The sequence below is a fragment of the Cyclopterus lumpus genome, chromosome 24 (genome assembly GCF_009769545.1).
Source record: "Cyclopterus lumpus isolate fCycLum1 chromosome 24, fCycLum1.pri, whole genome shotgun sequence".
Classification (NCBI taxonomy): Eukaryota; Metazoa; Chordata; class Actinopteri; order Perciformes; family Cyclopteridae; genus Cyclopterus; species Cyclopterus lumpus.
Genome location: NC_046989.1, coordinates 7363486 through 7385295, shown reverse-complemented (window position 1 = coordinate 7385295; position 21810 = coordinate 7363486). Strand labels below are relative to the sequence as shown.

The 21810-nt window shown below is 41.8% G+C and overlaps 1 protein-coding gene across 1 annotated transcript; it reads left to right on the top strand.

The window, feature by feature from the left end:
- The first annotated feature begins 232 nt into the window (after positions 1-232).
- si:ch211-278j3.3 (E3 ubiquitin-protein ligase RNF19B) lies at positions 233-19281 on the top strand. The gene is made up of 11 exons (XM_034527852.1): positions 233-446; positions 6569-6685; positions 7013-7192; positions 7869-8362; positions 11715-11920; positions 12050-12197; positions 14211-14373; positions 14820-14934; positions 17669-17800; positions 18322-18592; positions 18842-19281. The coding sequence occupies exons 3-11, from the start codon at positions 7040-7042 to the stop codon at positions 19116-19118; spliced, it is 1959 nt and encodes a 652-aa protein (XP_034383743.1). The 5' UTR covers positions 233-446; positions 6569-6685; positions 7013-7039; the 3' UTR covers positions 19119-19281.
- The last annotated feature ends 2529 nt before the right edge of the window (positions 19282-21810 follow it).

Sequence of the window (21810 nt, the reverse complement as noted above, 5' to 3'; positions counted from 1 at the left end):
CCGTGTGTGTTTATTTAGCACTGACAACATGTGAGAACCACTGTGTATTTTTTTTATGCCTAGGAGATCCTGGTATTCTGCGTCATCCCATTGGTTCATGTCACTGCAGTGTGCCTCTCCCCCCCCCCCCCCCCCCCCCGGGCCGCCGCACAGCAAAGCTATCAGTCTGCTGCTGCACCGGGGTGAAGGGGAGGGGAGGTGTGTGTGTGTGGGGGGGGGAAAGGATCCCCTTTACCGCGAAGCTCCTCTCCTGGGCTCTCTCCCGCACCGTACCGGACCGGACCATCGCACCCAGCCTTTCTGCAGCTTTCTGACGGCCAGCTATGTTTTGTGTGCAGCAGTGAAGAAGAGGAGACTGGGGAGATTTATGTGCTACTGTTTGGTCCTCAAGGGGGAGGAGCCAGTTGTTGTTTCTACGCTGCAACGAGAAGGCGCCGCACCGAGAGGTAAGATACCGTTTACGTAATACAACATATTGTGTGTTTGATCCATGCAGACTTTGCAACGCGCATTTGGACGACTCGAAATTCGCTATTACTCGTGTTTATGCGGGATATCTGGAGGTGGAGGTGAATGCGAATACGTAGCCTATTAAACATGCCACTCCCTGCAATAGCACACTGATGCCCTGCATGGAAGGACCCCTCTTTAAATGATTCAAATGGAAGTGGGAAAATGTGGAAATATATATTTTTTAAAAGGTTATTCAAGGCTGTTCAGCATCAGTATGCTATTATAACTACCGTTTAGTTTACATTTGCACCTCCAATGAATTGCCTGTCCTTTTATTATTGTTTTATTTGGTTGAATGAAAATTCTCTTATTTAATCTGTGGAGTTAAAACATCAGTGAGTTACAATACACTACGGACACGTACAGCACTGTTGTGCGATCACACACCAATAAAGGCTACTGTTTAATATCATGTAGAAATTGTAATCTCTTATATTGGGGTTATTTAATAATATAAAGGAGCCTGCATGCTGCCAGAGGTCACTCCACATGGTGCAGAAACAGAACATTTTGTGCAGGTGTGTGTGTGTGTGTGTGTGTGTGTGTGTGTGTGTGTGTGTGTGTGTGTGTGTGTGTGTGTGTGTGTGTGTGTGTGTGTGTGTGTGTGTGTGTGTGTGTGTGTGTGTGTGTGTGTGTGTGTGTGTGTGTGTGTGTGTGTGTGTGTGTGTGTGTGTGTGTGTGTGTGTGTGTGTGTGTGTGTGTGTGTGTGTGTGTGTGTGTGTGTGGACAGACAGACAGACTGAGGTCACTCTCATGCCTCTGAAACCCGCATTGCTGATGTGGGCTTGTGTCCAGTAGAGAGACTGAGATCTTTAATAGGGTGGATCATCAGGTTTCCCTCAGCTGAGGCAGGACTCAACATGAGACATCCTCTCTGATCAGTGATTGCATAGCAACAGCCTGATAACAAGTGCACTCTAAAAACACCTCAAAACTGAGGAGATAACCCGGTTGTGATGATATGGTTAATTCAAGGGACAACACACTGAAAACAAGATGCCGTTTGGCTTTTCAAAAGAGGGGAAAATGCTTCAGGGCAGATGCTGGTTGTGTAATAATCCCATCTGTCATTGTAATTGTATCTGTCATCAATAGAAAGAGTGTCACGATAGAATCTGACCTATAAGTCATTTGTGAAATCATAAAGTCGATATTAACACAAGACTAACTTTCACATGCACAGGATTACAGTGCTTTTTAAAAATGTTTTTTTTTTACCAAATAATAATGCTCCAAATAGTACAATTTCATTTGAGCTTCCCTGCCAGTAAATGCCCAAGTCTTTCAAACTCCATGCCTCCAGTTTGTAACACATGTTGAGCCAGAATACGTGGGCCGGTTCTAAGGGACAGTTCTGTAAAAACTCTCCAAGCTCAGGCTGAGATAACCCTGGTGACATCATAAGGGTTAAACCCTCATTCATGTGTAAGGTTATGCCCCATATAAAAGTGTTTACCTCTACTACATTTTCTGTAAAACTGTATTTTCAGTGTGTGCTGCTTTGGTTGCCGGATTAAAATGTGTGTGAATCAGCATGTTGAATTGTGTCAACAAGACTTCAGCCAGAACCTTTGCACATTATGTAATGATGATGGGTGGGGGTGGGGGGGGGGGGGGATCAGTTTTCTTTTGGCTGTTTGGAAATAAATAAAAAATGAGGGGTTTGCCGCTGTGAATTAAGAATGAGACCGAAGCCTTTGTTTTTGTGCGCTGGCGTAGATAATGACACGCAGAATAAGTGTCTGTCAGGTGTAGAGCGCTTCAGCAGGTCACAAGGTCAGACAGCCATCTTGTTGAAAGCGTCTTAAGTTAGACGGCAGAGACCCACATCCTGGAGACACAGCTCTCCTCTCTGTCCTCGTACTGTAGTGGCGATACATGATGTGTGGTTCAGTAAGTCCATAACATTATATGTACATTATTAAGTATGTTTTATAAAAGGTCAGTCTGTTATACAGCATACACCCACAGATGGGTACTAGAGGGTTTCTTTTTCAAGACTTGTGGGCTATTTCTTTATCTTAATTACCACAGGACTGGATTCAACATAACTAATTCTTACCATCTCCAGTGTGGCTGTTCAACTCCTGACTGGATGTCTCCCAAACCTTGAGCAGCAGGTTGCAGTGTGATTCACTTTGCAGTTTTACTCCATTCGTATGACACATGCTTTGAATGAATACTTACAGCGTCATCACAGTTATTCAAAGTCATTTCATCCAATGTTTCAGGTTAGAATTTCCACAAGAATGACCTTTTTTATGTGTTCAGGCACAGAAAAAAAAGTCCTGGGACAGATTTTGGCATTTGTCGTTTTAATTCTCCATAATCCTGTTAAGGCCGTGTTTCTGGAGCACCGGCGTCCTTTCGTGTAAAGAGGGTAGGTCATATCTTTAAGTGTGTCTTTGGCCTCAGGAGCATTTTACGGTGTGCTGTACAGACACACACGCACGCACACACACACACACACATACACATACACATACACATACACATACACATACACATACACATACACACACACTCACATGAAAATATAAATCTGTTAACAGAAGATGTACTCTCTCTTTCTGGACAGCATCCGCGTCTATCCCTCGTGTTGTTAACTATGGTCCCCTGAGTATTGGGTGGCATTAAATACAACAGGTCTCTTCTTTCTCCCTAAATCGTACCCGAGATCTGATTCAAGATGATGATGATAATGATGCTTGCAAGGATTCTCTGCACAGATTGTGAACAAGACAAAATGGAAGGTTTTAGCCAGAGGCGCTTGGCCCAGCTTTGGCCTTACTTCGGCACAATTAGTTTCAAATTGACTTTCCAGAACACTTGGGCCGATTCTTAGGGCCATAACTGGTCCAAAGCTAGTCTGACTATGTATTTCCAGATCAATCCTGAGCCCCCAAATCCTCATATTTGGTCCTTTGGTGCCAAAACTCAGCAAAGTTAGCCAAAACTTAACAGTGAAATACAATGTTTGTATAATGTCATATATAACTATTTGTTTTATCTTCAAATTAATTAATTGCCTAAATTTCAGTCCAAAGACCTTCAGTATTTATATTTCTGTGTATGGCAATATTATCATTTCAGTTGGAAGATATTTAACTTCTTGTTGATGTAATGTTCTTTCCAATCTGATTATGAACAGTCTGCACAAAGTCACTGTCGGCCTGTGGCTTTATCTTTGCTCAGCTATGTAAGAGCAAGACGTTTGTGTAAAACAAACATTTCTGAAAATTTCCGATGGGAAACGTTCCCTCAGTGACAACTTGTTTAAGTTAAGCTGCTAATAGTGTTGAATAATTACTCGGCTATCTGCCTTTGTAGTGTGGAGGGATAAGCCACGGCTGGAGCACACCAAGCAATTAAAAGAAACACAACATTGTGTGTGGGTGTGTGTGTATGTGTCTACTCTGCATGCATCAGTATGCCTGTGTGTGCTTGAGCTTGTATCTCTGTACGTGTTATTACACTGCAGGGGCCGTATGTGCATTGCATGCATGCATTGAGCTCTTTTGAATATGTTATGCGTGTGTGTTCTTGATGTCTTCATACGTGGGAATTCTGTCTATAAATAAAAAAGCAGCGCAGTGATGTGTTCATCCCGAAGGTCGGTGCTTTGGAACCTGTTCTTGGCTTTCTTGTCCTAAGAAAGTTAGTACCAGTGGAATATGGATATTGAGGAAATTGAGGCTCATGTACAACACAGTTGCTGGGAATCCGATGCTGAAAAGCTACATTTGGTGCAAATGAAACATGAAATATGTAAAGCCTGCAAACACCGTTTTCATGAGAGAAGTTAGTCTGAATTCATAGGAACTACTAAGTAACAGTTTTCTCATACTACATGATGGAAAAAGTCAAATAGACCTTATAAAACAAACACTGAGCTGAATTAGTCCGCACAGGAAACCGTTGTAGCGGTGACTTTGTTATTGTATCCTCTGTGTTGTCTGCTCGAGTAAAACAAAAAGCTTTGAATGTGTTCACAAACATCTTGTTGCTCATATTCCCATAATTGTCTGGAAGAGGACCAGGACTGAAAGATGTTGATTTTAATTTGTGTTTATGAGCTTTTTTTGTTACCTCCTAAATATGTAGTATGTCCCCATTCAGTTGTTCTCTTGACCATTATTTTTTAAATCTGTTAACTTATTTGAATATTTGGTTCATACATTTTTATGAGATTTCCTAAAAAAAAATCCTTTCAAAGAAGATCGTAAAGTTCTGTGGCTTTTTTTTTTTTTAACAGATAATTCCAGCATTCAAAAAATGAACAGCTGTTTGCGATGTTCCGCACATTTCAGTACTAGTTTTGTTCTGTAGCGGCAAATTGGCCAAAATACATAGATACAGTATTTCCAGCAGAGCTACAGTGGAAAGAATATCTTGCATTTAAAATATCAACGATAATCATCAGTTTATGGTGCCAACTTTTTCAAAGGGCAAGAATGTCCCGCACTCTTAAATTACCATTCGGTATATAATGATGTGCTGCTGCTATTCATAGAGATTTGAACATATCCACAAGACTAGAATATAAATACTACTGCAACTCTGTCTCCATGCGAGATGGCAGGTTAGCCACTGCAGTGTTACATAAATCCAGATTCGTTGTGCATCCCTGTTAGAAGAAACGACGAGGCATATCGCTCCTGTAGCCTCCAGCCATTCCAATTCATTTGATTATGGGAAAAAAAAAAAAAAAACTTTTCGAGATAAAACTATTTGACTTTCGAGAGCGTGAAACCGATCTTTTAAATAGACTGCAATCTCTCATCACATCATATTTCACGCCGTGTTTCGTGGTCCGGTGTTTTTGAAGCGGCGTCAATATGGAGACAGCTATTTTTTAATTGGTCTGGGGTTGCATGAATCACCTCCTCTCTCTTTTGCTCTCTGGGCCTGATTATGAAAGCTCGCCTAATGGAGACAGAATGAGTCGTCTTTGCTGTCTATCACTGCCTCTCCTCCGCCTCACGCTGCATCTCCCCCGGTCCGTTGTGTCCAACCAGTCGCAACGCTCTCGTCCATCTGCTCTTGGTGTCTCATGGCCGTGACCTTATTGCTCATGTCTCAGACGGCACGCCGGCCAAGCCGGGGTCCCAGAGACCCTCAGTGTCTTTTTTTTCAATATAAATGGCTCTCAAGGGATTTTAAATATATTATTCCGCTGTAAAATGGCATTGCTTGTGTTTTTGTTTTTGAAATATGTTTCTGCTTAAAAGAGCTGTTGCTGTTGTTCTGTATAATAGGATTCAGAATTTACAGCCATAGGGGAAAAAGTTCATAGACAACTTTTATATTTATGTGCATGGGGTTCACAGAGAGTGTTTTCTACAAGAATAAGTAGAATACAAGTTCAATCGAAGTAATTTGGAGTTGATTACATGGTAAACACCAATAATTTTAAATATTTCATTATATTTATTACTACATTTTGTTACAGCATGGATGGAAAATAAGTATCTTAGATAATCAGCTCTCAACCTTTTGGGTCCGTGACCTCCTGAAACAAATAAATGTAAGTCTTCGTCACCAGTCGCATTGGTCGACCAGTTTTGAACATCCCCATCCACAAGAGTCAGGAAAATATATATAATTTTGTAAAACAGAAATATGGTGTTCTTGCTTCCCTCTCCTACTAATCATCCTGTGACCCTTGCCCTGACCCTCAGGTCTAAACCACTGGTTTAGATCAATATAACACAATTAAATTAATATCCAATTCCAGATGTCTCAAAATATTAATATTAAGGCAACATCTTTTTGGATATGGATATGTACACATAATACATTGTGTTCTGCTGTAATGCATGAAACAAAAGAAACACTTTTTAACATTTCATATTTGTCTTGTAATCATCACGTCAATCCACTGAAATCTGCTAAATTATTATTCTAATCGCAGAGCCTCTAAATTTGTTTAGCAGCTCCATTTTCTCCTGGAGGGACATTTTTTTGTAAAACAAAAAATAATTCCTGACCAAAGGGCAGAATGCACATCCCATCATGTCTGAGCGACTGTCATTTTGTGACGTTTGTTTTTTAGGGTACGGGACTGCTCGCCGTGAAGAGGCGGCCTAAAGCGATGACGGCCAGTCGGCCAGTTCAGGACTAGCTCAGCCTGAGGGAACCGCAGTGGAGGTGGAGGAAGAAGAGGAGGAGGGTAAGAAGCCCCGAAGAGAGACAAAGTAAATCACATGACCAGACCTCGAAAAGGTTCCAAATTAGTGATGTTCCCCTCGGGCAGGGATTACCTCCTCCCTGTCGTCTGCCTCTCCATCTCTCCTGCTCTTCCTCCCTTGCACAGCAGAGCCGCCGCCCAGCTCCAAGTCTCTGAGCCGTGAGAGCTCCCGCTGCACACCCACCCACCCACGCACACACACACACACACACAACTCACACTCACTCTCTCTCTCACACACACACACACACACACACACGCACACACACTTTTGCATCCTGCTCATGGTCGTTGGCCTGTCCTCCTCAGCTGCTGCTACTGCTCTAGTCATAGACCATGAAGAGGCCCAAGCAGCAGACGGGGCCGCTGAGCTTCCTGAACTTCTTCAGCAGGAAGCCCAAATCGGAGCCAAAGCCCGAGAGGCCAGTGGAAGCCTGGCCCAGAGAGGAGGTGGCCATCACCCTGACCCCGAGCGAGCACCCCGAGCAGGTGAGGCTGAGCAAGTAGTCCCATATTTATCGTGTTGTTCCTCCAAGTTTTGTTTTAGCTTTTAGTCGACTTGGTTAGTTTTAGTTTTAGCAGTTTTAAAAAAAAAGTTGTTGTGAAATGTGTGATCTTGTTTTTATTATATTCCAGTTAACAAGTCTACTTGGAGTTGTATCTGTTTTGCTGTCTTTGCAAACACACGGTCGGATATTTGCATTTGGATGACATTTTAATAATGTCCGGTGTTTATATATTTGGTTCATTATTCTTTCTCAAAGATGATTTACACATGAGGACACAGATTATTAATTTATTCATACAGTATATGTCATTTTCGCCAGAATCGAAATGTCTCTTCAAAGAAAGGAGAACTTGAAGCGAGCATGTAGATCATTAACTTTAGCTTATGCTTGGTTCCTCCCTTTCTCATACTGTTATAGCCCAAATCCATTAGAGTGTTTATTCAATTAATTGGTAAATTAGAGAAATGATGTTGCCTAGAAACCAAATACACCAATTATCCACCTACATAGTGATAAGGATTTTCACTAGAAATGTGAGGCCGTTCCATTTACAGCAGCAGAATACCAAAGTCAACCGGTGTATGAGGATATTTTGTATGTATATTTCATATATGTGATTGGCTTCAGTAAGTCAGCAGCTCGGCAATGGTTCACAGGACCTCAGCCTCACAGCAGAAGAGGCTGGAGGAGAAAGAGGAGAAGGAGGAGGTCCGCCAGCAGCGGCAGCGGCGGCGGCGACGGCGGTGGAGGCAGGCGAGGACGCTGCCGCCACAGCTGAGTGCGTGGGCGGGGTCAGCAGCGGCTCCACCGGCGTCCTGTCCGTCTCCACCTCCAGCCAGGAGCAGCTTTTGGATGAACACTTGGAGGAGTGCCCGCTGTGCCTGCTCAGTCAACCACGTTGCCACTTCCCACGACTCACCTCCTGTTCCCACCGAACGTGCTCCGACTGCCTCCGCCAGTACCTGCGCATCGAGATATCGGAGAGCCGGGTGTGCATCGCGTGCCCGCAGTGCCCCGAGACGCTGGCGCCGCTGGACGTCCGCGCCATCCTGGATGACCGGGCGCTGCTGGAGCGCTTTGAGGAGTACCAGTTGAGGCGATTCCTGGCCGCTGATCCAGATACGCGCTGGTGCCCCGCGCCCGACTGCAGGTGAGAATCAGAACAAGTTGGTTCTACAGTTGCACCAGAAAATGATTCACTTCACAATCACAAATACTTACAAAAACTTTATTTGGAATAAAAGATAGTTACCTAACAACATTGAGAGAAGATAACTTAATGAGGGTTGACTAATGAAAACAATTTTTTCTCCCTAAATTGTCTAAACTTGTAGAAAAATGTACTTTTCTTATTAACATCTTACATCACACAGTAGCAATTCCCTGTACTGTAATTACCTTGAGGCACACAAGAGGGGCCTATTCCAGTGTTACAACATGGCAGCTCTTGTCAAAACCCTTTCATCCCACCCTTCCATTATGTTGTAAAACACTTTTCTCTGAGCAGTTTTCCAGTGTCAGAATGATTGACGGAGCTTTAAAAAGATGAACTGACAGCGACGCAAAGCTCAGTTTGAGCTGCATGTGCATCCCAAGGCTGTGAAGAGTCTGATGCAACCAAAATATGTTTGCATATCCTGAAACGGAACGGACTGTATGTCGTGAATGATGAAGCAAGCACTCTCCCCATTTTGCATCGACAATAATCAATGTGGGACTACGTATCGTAACACCAAATACATGTTGCATTGGGAGATTAAGGAAGAACTCGCCTTTTTAATCGATTTACAATGACACTTGGAAAATAGTAAAATAGTTATGTGCCTTTCATATTTGGGTCCATTTGACATAACATTTGACATGTCTGATATGTGGATGACGTCATGTTACATAGAGATGTTTAAAGCTACAACATAATGTCACGGCAGAATCGATCGAAGACTTCATCATGAAGGATTCAGGGATCATTTTTTATTTTTTTTCCATTCCCACAATAGACCACAATGCAATGCAACCACAAGACATGTTCTGAGTTAACTCATCTTCTCTGCTGCTGTTAACAAAATGTCCAGACACGGATCCATTGCTGGATCACCTTAATGTCCATGGAGGGGTAACAGGATAGGGCTGCTGACGGGAAGTGTGTGTGTGTGTGTGTGAGAGAGAGAGAGAGAGAGAGTGATCTGATTCAAGATGATAATGATGATGAATATTTGTGGTCAAAAGCACGTAAGCGCCAGGGTTCAGGACTCGGCGCTAGACTGTGTGTCTCCCCGGCTGTCGGTGCTCACAGCCGGCTCATGATGAATGAGTGGAGTGAAAATCAATTCGCCAATCTGTCCGATGCGGTTGTGAATTAAATATAACTCAGAGAAACGGGGTCGGATTTCGAGAGCCTCTCCTACAAATCAGCAGAATTATGACTTCCACATTTACACGTGGAGGTCAGTGCAGTTTCATATTTGAAATAACAAATACTTCCCACATAGAGGGGCCTTTTTCGAAGATGTGGCCCATTATGTAAACTGGTCACAGTTATGGTTTGTGTATTCCCGTGCTCCCAACATACACACATTCCTCGAGATCTTAGTGATGGAAGCTTAGCAGGAGATTATGCCGGCTCTGGGGGAAAATGTGGCAAAAAGTGGTTCTTTCTTTGTCATGTCTTTGCTGCATATGTGATGCTACTCGATTTTCTTTCACGGACAGAATCGGCTGTACCAGTATTTCAAGTGTAAATATTTCTGTGCCTGTTTCTCATGTTAAATAACAGCAATTATATTTAGCCTGACCACACTCTAATGGAAGGGTTTCTGTCTTTGCCTTGAAATGTAGTCTGGTTGACGGAGCATAAAGTTTACATTAAGTTCTCAACCGCGATGCCGTTGCAGAGCTCGCTCATAGAATAGAGTTACAGAACATTTTTGTTTGAACTTTTGACAAACATACAGTTTGTGAATTATATAGTAGTAACAAACAAAGTACTGTTTCTATTTATTTATGTATCCTTTTTAAGCCTCACAAGTGTCAAATGCATTTCCTTTCGCATAGAACACATGCCAAGCTGATTTTTTTAAAGTATTTTAAGACTTTATTTACATCCACTAAAACTCTTCTTATTCTCTACCATTTGCTGTCACACTGTTATTTGTATGTGTTGTCTGATGCCTCTTACACAGAAAAGACTACGCAATACGTGTGACCTAAAACATACAGTTAAAACAGTACAGTCAGAATAGTTCAAATAGTTCAGTCAAAGTTGTGTGTGAAAGATCTGTGTGTTGTGTGACCAAGTGCTTGTGTGCGCATGCATGTGCGTCCTTGTGCACACAATACAAACCTGCTAAAAAAAAAATGCAGTATCATGGTGTACCTTTTTAAGAGGATTAAGTCAATTATAGTCCAATATGTAACTTATGGAAGTTGCGCTACAAACACACACACACACACACACTGAGAATGGATTTATCTTGTGTCCAGTAGTTAAATTTTTTTAAACTTTTGAATTATTATTCAAAGCAGAATGTTTTTAGATGTCTTAACATATTTCTGGGGGCATCTTAATATTGTAATATATGTGTTTTCCAAAAGGCTTTGGAAAAATATTTTGATCTACAAGGTCGAGCAATTCAAGCCTACCAAATGTGGTTGATATGACTTGATGTTGACTGTTGATGCTGTATGTTTAGTCGGAGCCTCATTAAACATCTTAGCATGACAAAGGGTGCAAACATATTTAATAAACATATGGCATTAATATGCTGCATATTTTTGATGAAGATATTCACAGATACCTGGAAATGTTTTTATGCACGAGCTGGTCCACGCTATAGCTTTGTTTTTCACCCGCAAGGATTTAACTTGAAAAACACACACAAACTGTTTAAATCTCGTGATCCAGGCAGCAGCGTAATTATCCCCTTGATGTGTGTGTGGCCCTCAGCCTGTCTGATGCTTCTACCGTTCTGACAAACCTGAACGCCACATACGGTTGGAGATGCTGCAGAAAAAAAGCCCCAGAGGAGCATTGAATATTCAAACTTATGTTAATGTCCCTTTTGAGGTGTGCGATTAGGTCCACGGGCTTTAAGCTCCTTGTTCTCGTCATAATGACTTTCTAGAGATCTAAGGGTGGAATTATTTCTGGTTCAGGAGTTGAACTGTGGAAAGCAGTCCCTCAGACACTTGTGTCTCTCTTTGTGATTTACTGAGGCACACGGTCAACAATTGTGAGCAAAGGCAACAATTAACAACTGAGCTTTTCACGGATATTCCAGTCAGCCAACCAAAGCTGTGATGTTTAAAATGAAACTGCAGCCACGGTGAGTCTCAGCCGAAGCAGGATGGAACAGTGAGTTAGGAGAGCACCTGTATTTAATCCTCTCATGATGCCTGGTGCTCTGGTGACCTTTTATGAAGAACCCCTAACAACAAAGAACTCCCCTACAGGGACATATTAATGATGTCCCCTCTTTCATGTTTTTTTGTATCTCTCTCCTCAGCTATGCAGTGATAGCTTACGGCTGTGCAGAATGTCCCAAGCTGAGCTGTGGCCGTGAGGGATGTGACACCGAGTTCTGCTACCACTGTCGCCAGCTGTGGCACCCCAACCAGACGTGCGATCAGGCCCGGCGCCAGCGAGCCCGCCACACCTCAGGGGGCCACGATGCCTCCACGCTGTACGTCTTCAATGAAGAACCTGGAGGAGGTGAGAGTCGCAGCTGCTGGTTTTTTTTGTGCCCTTTTTTTCTTTTTTTTTACCTTTTTAAGTTTACCACGTAATCATGGATGAATACATATTGTGGACACCTCTCTCATATTTACTCTGTTGCTGAAGATGCAGAGGAGATCAAAGCGTGCCCTCGCTGCGGTGCCTACATCATGAAGACCAACGACGGCAGCTGTAACCGTATGAACTGCACTGTGTGTGCCTGTCAGTTCTGCTGGCTGTGTATGCAGGAGATTACCGACGTGCACTACCTCAGGTACTCATGAACACATGAACACACCTAGCCAAACAATGTGCGTTTATTTACCTTGAGATCAGACAGTCGGCACACCTCAAATATAATATAATGACAGAAAACATGCTGGTTTCAGCTGCTTGAATTGAGGATTTACAACATCTTTGAAGCTGTTGTCGTGGGCATTTTATAGATCAAACTGAAATCCTCAAAATAATCAAAAGTATATAAATAATAATTAGTTGCATCAGCACGATAAACTATTCTGGTGTGTGGGACACGACTGTACACAGTGAAAGTATGGACCAAAAAATCAGCAGAATTTGATCCTCGTCTCACAGCAACATGATGAGGAGAGAAAGTGCTTTGCGGCACAAGTAACTTCAGCATAATAAAATACGGAAGAGTTTCACTAGAACGAGTATACCTGTGTTTATATAACATGCATTCCATCTGTATTGTTTAAAGCAATACCCAGTTGGAGATAGAAACTCAGCGAGGCACGTGCATTATGTCATTGTCTAAAGGCCACGCTGCTTTAAACTCATCGTCTGGGCCTCCATTGATTTTTTTCAGTCCTGAAAGGGAGTCACTGCTGACCTGTCATCAATTAATAAGCTCTATCTGCATCCATCTTTCCATGCGGCAGAATATGTAACTCAAGCTATGAGGCTAGCTAGAAGCTGATTCGCTAAAAGATGTGTGTCTGTGGATGGATTTCTTTTCATGTATTTATCATTTTCATGGTGTCACATGCATATGTTTTGATGAATGTCTCCGGTGAGAAAGGGAGCATGAGCCTCATCGTGTCTGAACCACCTTCTTCTTTTCTCTCCCCTCATCCTTGTCTGTCTGTCACACTTCACATTATAGTGAACACCCTAAAGAAGGGGAAAAAGCTTTTAGCATCTCACAACAAATCGACCGGTTTCGAGCAACAGAGCACGACTTTAATGCCTTCCCATAATTTCACCCACTCACTTTTAGAACCCTCAAAGTGACATTTGCTGTTGTGATACAAAAGCATGCTTTCAGAAATGGTGTCGCCCTGAGCTGCTATTTGTGTTGCCCTTATTGTCATCGCTGCTGCTACAAGGTAATTGCTACTTGTTTAAGACCAACCTCGTGTTATTCAGTGTTGTACCGCTCTCCTTGGCAGTTATAATAAACACCCCGAAGGCTGCTACTACGTTAAAGAAACACTTTAAGGCAACACTTATTATACCTGGCGTCACATCAAGTGATCTAACAGCCGCATGTGAGATAAGTGTGTGTGTGTGTGTGTGTGTGTGTGAATGGTAGCCGTAAAAAAGACAAATTGTTTGGAAAAGGACAAAGCTAGAATGATAAATGTATAATATTGTCAGTACTTTATTTCACCTGCTTTTGAAATTTTGTGTCAGAGTCGGACTCGGCTGCATTAAGGGTGATGATCATTATGAGTGTCTATGAAAGTGTACACGCCATTTGTGTATATTTTAAGAATGAAGTTTGACATTTGAGCTTCATGCTAACATATTCAGCAGGTAAACATGTATTGATATTTATTATTATTATTATTATTATTATTATTATTTACCACGTTCACCATCTTAGTTTAACCTAATATTTCTTAATTTGCCCTAAAAAACTAAGTACAGCTGATTGGAATATGTCATTAGTTTTGCATGTATTCGGGCAAATTTAATAATGTTGACCGGATGAATGATCAAAAGTCAGAGGAGGTCATAAGAATATGAACCTTGAATACCTGTAGCAAATCTTCAAAGCAATCCATCCAATAAAAATCAGTCAGTCAAAAATGTCAACCTCATGGTGGCGCTAGAAGAAACATCTATAAATCACTTAACTTATTAAGATTCATCCTCAGGCTCTGCGGTGATCCATCCAATAGTTTTCATGACAAGCGGACAGAAACAAGGACGTTGCCACCCACGCAGCCATAACGCTCATTTCCCATTCATTTTCTGAACTGTGTGCATTATGATTGAGCTGCTGTCTGATCTCCCATGTTGTGTCTCCTGTGTGTCTCAGTCCCTCAGGATGTACATTCTGGGGGAAGAAGCCGTGGTCTCAAACCCGCAAGGTTCTGTGGCAGGTGGGCATGTTGCTCGGGGCACCGGTGGTCATCTCCCTTATAGCGGGCATCGCCATCCCAGTCATCATCGTGGGCATACCAATCTACATGGGCCGCAAGGTGCGAAACAGCCAGTAAATCCTCTGTCACGTCAAATAACCTTCATGCACTTACCTTTTGAGCGCCTGGTTTAGTTTGTGCATGTGTACAGCAGACAGTCCAGAATGCTCCCATATGGCTGACTAGTAGAATTATTCTGAATCAACCAACATTTTCCATCAGATATAGTAGTATTTAAACATCATGGTCATTTTTGCACGTCATTGAATTGGAAACTAATGACACACATGCAACTTAAGCATGCACTTAATATTCATTAATTGTGCCTGTCTTTGTGTCGGAGCTCTGTGATAGCGTGTGCAGGTCAATGAGGCTGTTTTCCTTTCCCCTGACGCATGTTGGGATGCATGTATTAGTGGACATGAATAGGTGTCATGAATAAGTTGTTGCAGAGAACGAGGATCAAATTAAATTAATTAATTTGTGTTCTATGTATTGCCTTGTAGGTCCATGGTCGCTGTAAGAAAAACACTATCTCAGGAAGTAAGCACTACTTGACTGTGGCAAGTGGGGTGATGATGTCAGTGTTCGTGTCGCCGGTCATAGCGGCTATCACTGTGGGTAAGGAACAAAACGAAGACATGGCCACCTTCTGTACTGCACACAGAGAAGAGTGTAAATGTGTAAAAGGAGATCAAAATACCTCCGTATCCTGAGTCAGAGCAGTTTAGGTCAGACACCAAAGCGGCAGCATGTGTTAATCATCTTTTTTTATTTGAATAATAAAGCTGTAGTTCTACCAAAATGTCTAATATCTGAGGGTGGTATTCATGCGGATTTAAAGAAAAGATGATTAATGTGGGTTTGACCAGTCTCGGATAATCCCTTCCATAATAATGAGTGAGGAGTCTGGGATCAACGAGACAGAGAAATACCACATTTTTCCACACTCAACACACCATTTACGAATAGAATTAAAGAGTCGGTTCAACATTTTAGGAAATATGCTTATTTGCAAACAACATGTAACGTGTTCTATCAGTGAGCAGTGAGGCGGATTGTGTTACCTTTCAACAGAGCCAGGTTACCTGTTTCCCATGCTCTAGAGTCTAGACATTGTACTAAACTAAGCTAAGCTAAAGAGCTGCTGGCAGGAGTGTCACGATTACCATACGAAAAGGATATAATTCTTCTTGAAGGGAAAGCAAATGAATAGACTTTCCAAAATGTAAAACTATTACTTGAAACTCTGAATAAAAGTACAGTATAAACCTGGAAAAATAAGCATGATATTTGATCATGCTTATTTCCAGGTTTATACTTGTATTTTGGTGTTATACTTGAACATATTTACGTGCTTTAATAAATTCTCGTACTGTTGCCTTTTGTCTGTATGTCTCCCTCCCGAAAAAAAGCCCAGTCTGCACTGATTGGCTTGCAAGAAAAACATGGCACTGCTTTGGCAAAGGTAGTTAAAGCTGTAGGTAGAGATTGGGGCGGTATATTTTGATTAGTCTGTGACATAGGAACGAGAGCCACATCTGAATTGCTTGTGGAATCGCATGTGTCAGCCTACAAAATACTGTCTTATTTTACAGTGTTTGGGTTGTTAGCCACTCCAGATACCCAAATGTACCCGCACAAGAAAAAGTGAGTCTTATGTCCCCTCTAATAAATGAGATGAACATGCATCCAGGCCAAAGCTGGCGTAAACCTTTACAGACATATAAATACCCATATCTCCCCTGTCCTTACGTACCCTCAGTCTCATTAGTTGTCTCTCTCTTTTTGACTCAAACAGACACACTCACACACACACACACATCCCCTCTGTCTGTGGACTTTTTGGGTTGGCATGCTCATCCTCTTGCCCTGGTTTCACCCTGTTGCTGAGTCAATAGCGGCCCGGTGTTCCCGCTGTGTTAATGATGTCCCTTTTGTTTGGTCGGCACCGCTTTGTGTTACCAAATTCCTATCTCAATCACAGGTTGCATAATCACCGCAGCGTAGGGAGGCTGCAGCCCATCGAGCCGTGTGACTGGTTGAAAGTACTTTTGTGACGGTTTTGGGGAGAAAATCGAACTTGTGATATTCTTATTTTGACTTAATATGAAGGCTGATGATCTATCGCAAACAAACACTTCATCTTTTATTTTATTGTTTTGTCAGTGTGTCAGAAATTCCAAAGACAAATAATAACCAAATATGAAAAGGGCTTTTTAGATGCAGTCATTTCTTGCAATAAACAGGTTGCTGCTTTGCTTCGAACTCTTACTTTTTAAGTGGCCAATGCAGGGCCACTCTTGTCTACCTCTCATTGTAATAATTACATATTCCCATCAACTTACAGTTCCAAGTTCAAACAACTTGAATTGTCCAGGACAGCATAACAACATCTCATTGAACACACCACATTTTAAAACAGATAACACTGACTTAAAAGGATTTTAATTAAATATAAAGAGAATAATCAAGATTCACAAATCCCATAAGATCAAAGGCATGAAATGAGAATGATTAATAACGGCAACAAATACACCAAACCATTTAGATATGCAGCAGATTAAAATTAAAACATAAAATGCATGATCGGCTTGCATCCAATTAAAAGAGAATGGATTCATAAGCGTGCAAGGAAATCGGTTCCTGAAAGAAGACATAACTTCCCAGAGCATAAGCAATATCTCCCAGTATTTGAAAAGATGCAGTTGCATTGATATAGAGGCCATGATGCAGAAAAGCTTTATAGATCAGTGTGTTCCAGAAACTTTATTGTGTACAGAGAAGCAGGCGGGGATCACTCTTGTGTTTATTTGGGGTATTGCAGAAATAGTATGATGATAAAACTGTTTAAAGTCCATCAATTTAACATGAAGTAAAATGTTAAAGCCATTCACATGAAATGTATTTATCAGTCACAGGAAGTACTATTATATCAGATGTGCAAGTCTGTCAATTGCTCAAGTTACATCTTAGTTTTGGCTAAGAGACTAAAACATAAAAACAGAACAGACTGCTTGACACTTTGGGAATGTGGAGGATGTATTGGGCATTGGAGGGCCTACCAAAAGATAGTGTCCTGTTGCATTGTGGGAAGTCTAGAATCCAGTGTCTTTGGAGCCTGATCTATACCAGAGACTACACACCTGGATATTTTTACATCTGCTGCTTTGGTTTTGACCATTTTCTCTTGCAAGTCCCTCCCCTCCTACTTTATTGAAGTGCAATACTAAATTGCAAGAGTACTTTTTTAACAATTTGTATGATATTCATTTCTTTGGCATCAACTCAAGACCAATCATAATGAGAAATGTGTTATGAATTGTTTCTTTATACTTTTCTGTTTTTCCTGCAGGTGTGGGTGTGCCGCTAATGCTGACTTATGTCTATGGGGTCGTCCCCATGTCGCTCTGTAGGAACGGTTGGTGTCGACCGCAGAGTGAGCCGCCCGAAACACACAAAATCCAACTGGAGGACTTAGCCAGCTGTGAGTACAGAATTTAAAGGAACAGTTTGACAATTTGGGAAACACGCTCATTCGCTTTCTTGCCAAGACTTGGATGAGAAAATGGCTACCGCTCTTATTTTTCTACGTTAACCATGAACGCCAGTAAGCAAATAGCTTAGCTTTGATTTTCTTAGCATAAAGACTGGAAGCAGCGGGAACCAGCTCAAGAAAGCAACTGTTACTGTTTGTGTGTGTTGTTCAAACAAACAAGATTCAATGTGTCTATGCTTTAGAAAAGCTGGTCGGCATGTTTTTTAACTTTTGGTGAGAGCCAGATTAGCTGTTTCCAGTCTTGATGCGAAGCGGAGGGAATCATCTCCTGGCTTTAGCTTCATATATAATAACGAAAGTTAATGCGCACGTATCCCAAATTATAGAACTATTCCTTTTCTAACTTTGTAATTTACCTAAATGAAGGACTCTTGACATCAATACAGGTGCATTGTGATTCTTGCTCCAAAGCACGACCTGATCTGATGAAGTTTCAACTTCTCTTATAGATCTTCTATTCTCTCATGTAGTCAGTGACCACTGGACGGGTCAGAACAAGCCAACGCCCAGCGACACTAGTGTCCAGGAAGTCCGAGTCAGTGTACAGGAAGTGGGCGTCCTCCCCAGTACAAGCACCACGCCCCCGGAGTTAGACAGCTATGAGGAATTGGATGAAGCCACAAAACACCTCGGATACACCCAGCAGGACAGCCAATCAGACTGCCAGGTGGTTATTGTGCCTGACAGCAAGCTCGATGACACACAAGCATTTCCTTTGAGGTAAATGTAGCCTCTGTCTATTCTCTGTTTCTACTGTACTTTGTGTTAAGTGCTATTTAGCCCTAAACTAAGATGGTGAACTTCGTAAACAGTATACCTGCTTTTTGAGCATATAATCCTGCTGTTGCTCTATCATTTGACTTTAGCAGATTTTCACAATCGAGGCATTCTTTGCACATATTTCCGTTTTCAATTTCCATTGCCTGGCAACTTCATATTGATTTCTTTGTCTTTCTGCTGTCGCCACAGGGAAGGAACCAATTTTGAGGTCCGTGTGGAAATTGAAACCCATCCCAGAGGCGCCCGCCAGTCCAGCCTAAGTAGCATCCTGTCTAGCCGAAGCTTGTCAGTGGAGTCCCTGGGACACTCGCAGTCCCAGTCCCAAGACTACCTGTGTGCCTCAGAACTGGAAGGAAGTCGAGACGGGGAAGGAGGAGAGGAGCAGGAGGGAAGAGAGAAACCAGGAGGGGAAGCGGGAGGAGATGAAGGGACGGTTTTCCCGGTCTTTGAAGTAGACGGTGTATGAGGTCCTCCAATGCAGGCTTTGTACTTGGTTGGAGATTTTATGGAAATAAAGAAATCCATGAGCTGACATGTCACTGGATTGACCTTTTAAATGGTTGGCCAAGGCCACCTCCTGCTTCCAAGGCCGGCCCTCCCACCAGTTGCCTTCTAGCTCCAGCCTCTAAGGAAACGCGGGTTTAGAGAGAGCAAATGAAAACGTGTGTGTGTGTGTGTGTGTGTGTGTGTGTGTGAATGAGACAAATAGCATGAGACTACGACATAAGCATTGGAGGGGGATAGACTGTAAAGCAGACAGGATAGCATACATCATTGCATAATTGACTGGGAGCATGTTTTTTTCTTTCTTTGTTGTCCTTGCTGAAAGAGTCTACCTTACACCACATCTGTCATAAATCTATTTCATGAGACTCTCTCTTTGGCTGTACTTCACTTCTTTTAGGGACCTCACATCCCTCTCCCTTTACAAATAAAGAGACACCCAAAAGCATGATTTGTTTCATGGGGGATTAAGAATCTAACAACTGTTGTGTCGGTGAGTACATATCACATGCTTCCCAGGCCAAATTGCAGAAAAGTAGGGCTGATTTTTTTTCTTCTTCTACCTTTTTTTTGTTTTAAAGAATACCTCCAGCATTTTAAGATGCATTGGTCACACCTAAATTGGACAACTTTAAACAGATGATGCATGCTGCACTGTTACTCTTTTGTGAACCAGTTGAAGATGACATCTGAACACTGTTGACGCCTGTAACTGCTGCTCTCTATTGGAGAAAAAAGTGCTCTGTGACATTATGGTAGCGATTCGATTGACTGGATGGCTTTTAAATAACATTAATTATAACTATTGTTCTCAAAACTGGGCTCTTCAATGGAAGCAGACAGGAGGCAATGTCACTATTGCATCATTTTAGTGCAGAGCCTTCAATTTCCTTTTAAACTGCAGTCTTTTTTTCGAAAAAGACTTACATTTTAAAATTAGCTGCATGATTCTACTACCTGCTGTGTACTCAGGACGACACACACGTACACACACACACACACGTACACACACAGCAGTCAGTGTAATTGCTGTAGTGTGCGCTGCTGAGAGTATTAAATATAAAGTAAAGACCCTCTCAAATTATCACAGAGCACCAAAATTACAACCGCAGCATGCCACCTCCATAAACTCCATAACCCCCACTAGATGATCTATGAGACATACATGACTTGACATGCTCTGCTTAGCTTCCTGAGTGTGAAATACTTGTGAGAGACGAACTCTGATGTGAAATGATAACCTGTGCTGATGGGTTTTGGAGAGAAATTAAATAAAGATTTCACCATGAAGGACAAAAACAAATATTTTGTGTCTGTCACAAATAGATTTTCTTCTTCTGTGGAAATTGTGGAGAAAAAAGTGGAGAGTTTCCTGTTTCCTAATATGGCACACTTGTTCTTTGGGGGCATTTTGCCTCAATGGTAGAGCTTTACAGTAAACGGACAGGAAGTTTTGGAGAAAGCAAAGGTCATACAAAGAATATTTAACTGGGGATGTTGCAGATTATGTTCCCATGCCAACAGCCACGGCCAGAGGCATCAGGTTTACGGCTCGTCTGTGTACTTCCACCCGCTTCATTCTCGTAAATGCAATAGCTCAGGAACGCCAGGAGGGAATTCAAACTGGTTACAATTTGGAGGTCAAAGGTCAAGGTCACTGTGTCTCAGGAACACCTTGAATATTACTACTAAATTTAGCACAAACGTCCCTTGCACTTAAGGATGAACTGATGATAATTTATTACAAAAACATTTTGAGGCCATAACTCAAGAATTAATTATGACAATTATGACAATTTCTAACAAACGTCTAATAAGATGAATGATGAATTTTGGACAAACATGGACGTAAACTGCAACTTGACTGGTTGGCAGAGGAATGCAGCAGGAAGTTGTGTAATTCTAGATTTACGTTACGCTATTTGGATATTGAAAGAAAATCTAAAAAAGATAAACATAACTTTGTGTGGCTGAAATGTGTATAGTTTTCTGCTTTCCTCTACTGGTAATCACCTTGTGACAAATACATCTTTAGATTCATCTCTTGCAAATATTGTCTTAGGTTACCAGGGAGCCAATAATTATCTATTTTTTAAACGGATGATTCAAGAATCAATTTATAGTTTATTTTGTAAAAACAGCTACCAGTACTGATATCCACAAATATGACCACGCTAAAGAAGGGTGACAGCCACGCTGTAATAACTGGTTGTAATCAAAAGAGGGCGCCAACATACAAACAAATATGCAAGCATTTCCTTAAAAAAAGAAGCGTAGTTTTATAGTTTATCATCCATGCCCAAAATATATTGTGTTATTCAAACATTGTTTTTTTTTAATCAAATTAAATTGATGTAACGAAGCCTGGATAAAGTGAAGAATGGGATACATACATTTGACATAGTCCATCACGAATTGATCCAATATTTACATTGCTGTAAACCAACAACAGCGTATTGTTTTTTTTTAATAACACGCGTTGAAAGGATAACAAGCACTTCCTTCAGAACACACCTCGGCGTACCAGAGCATCCATCGCAGGTCCAATAACCACAGAAAATCCCCCTTTGAGAGAAACAGAGCACGAATACGCTCATTAGCCACGAACTCATTAATATGAGTCCGTCACACTGCAACAGCACTGATGGATCTCC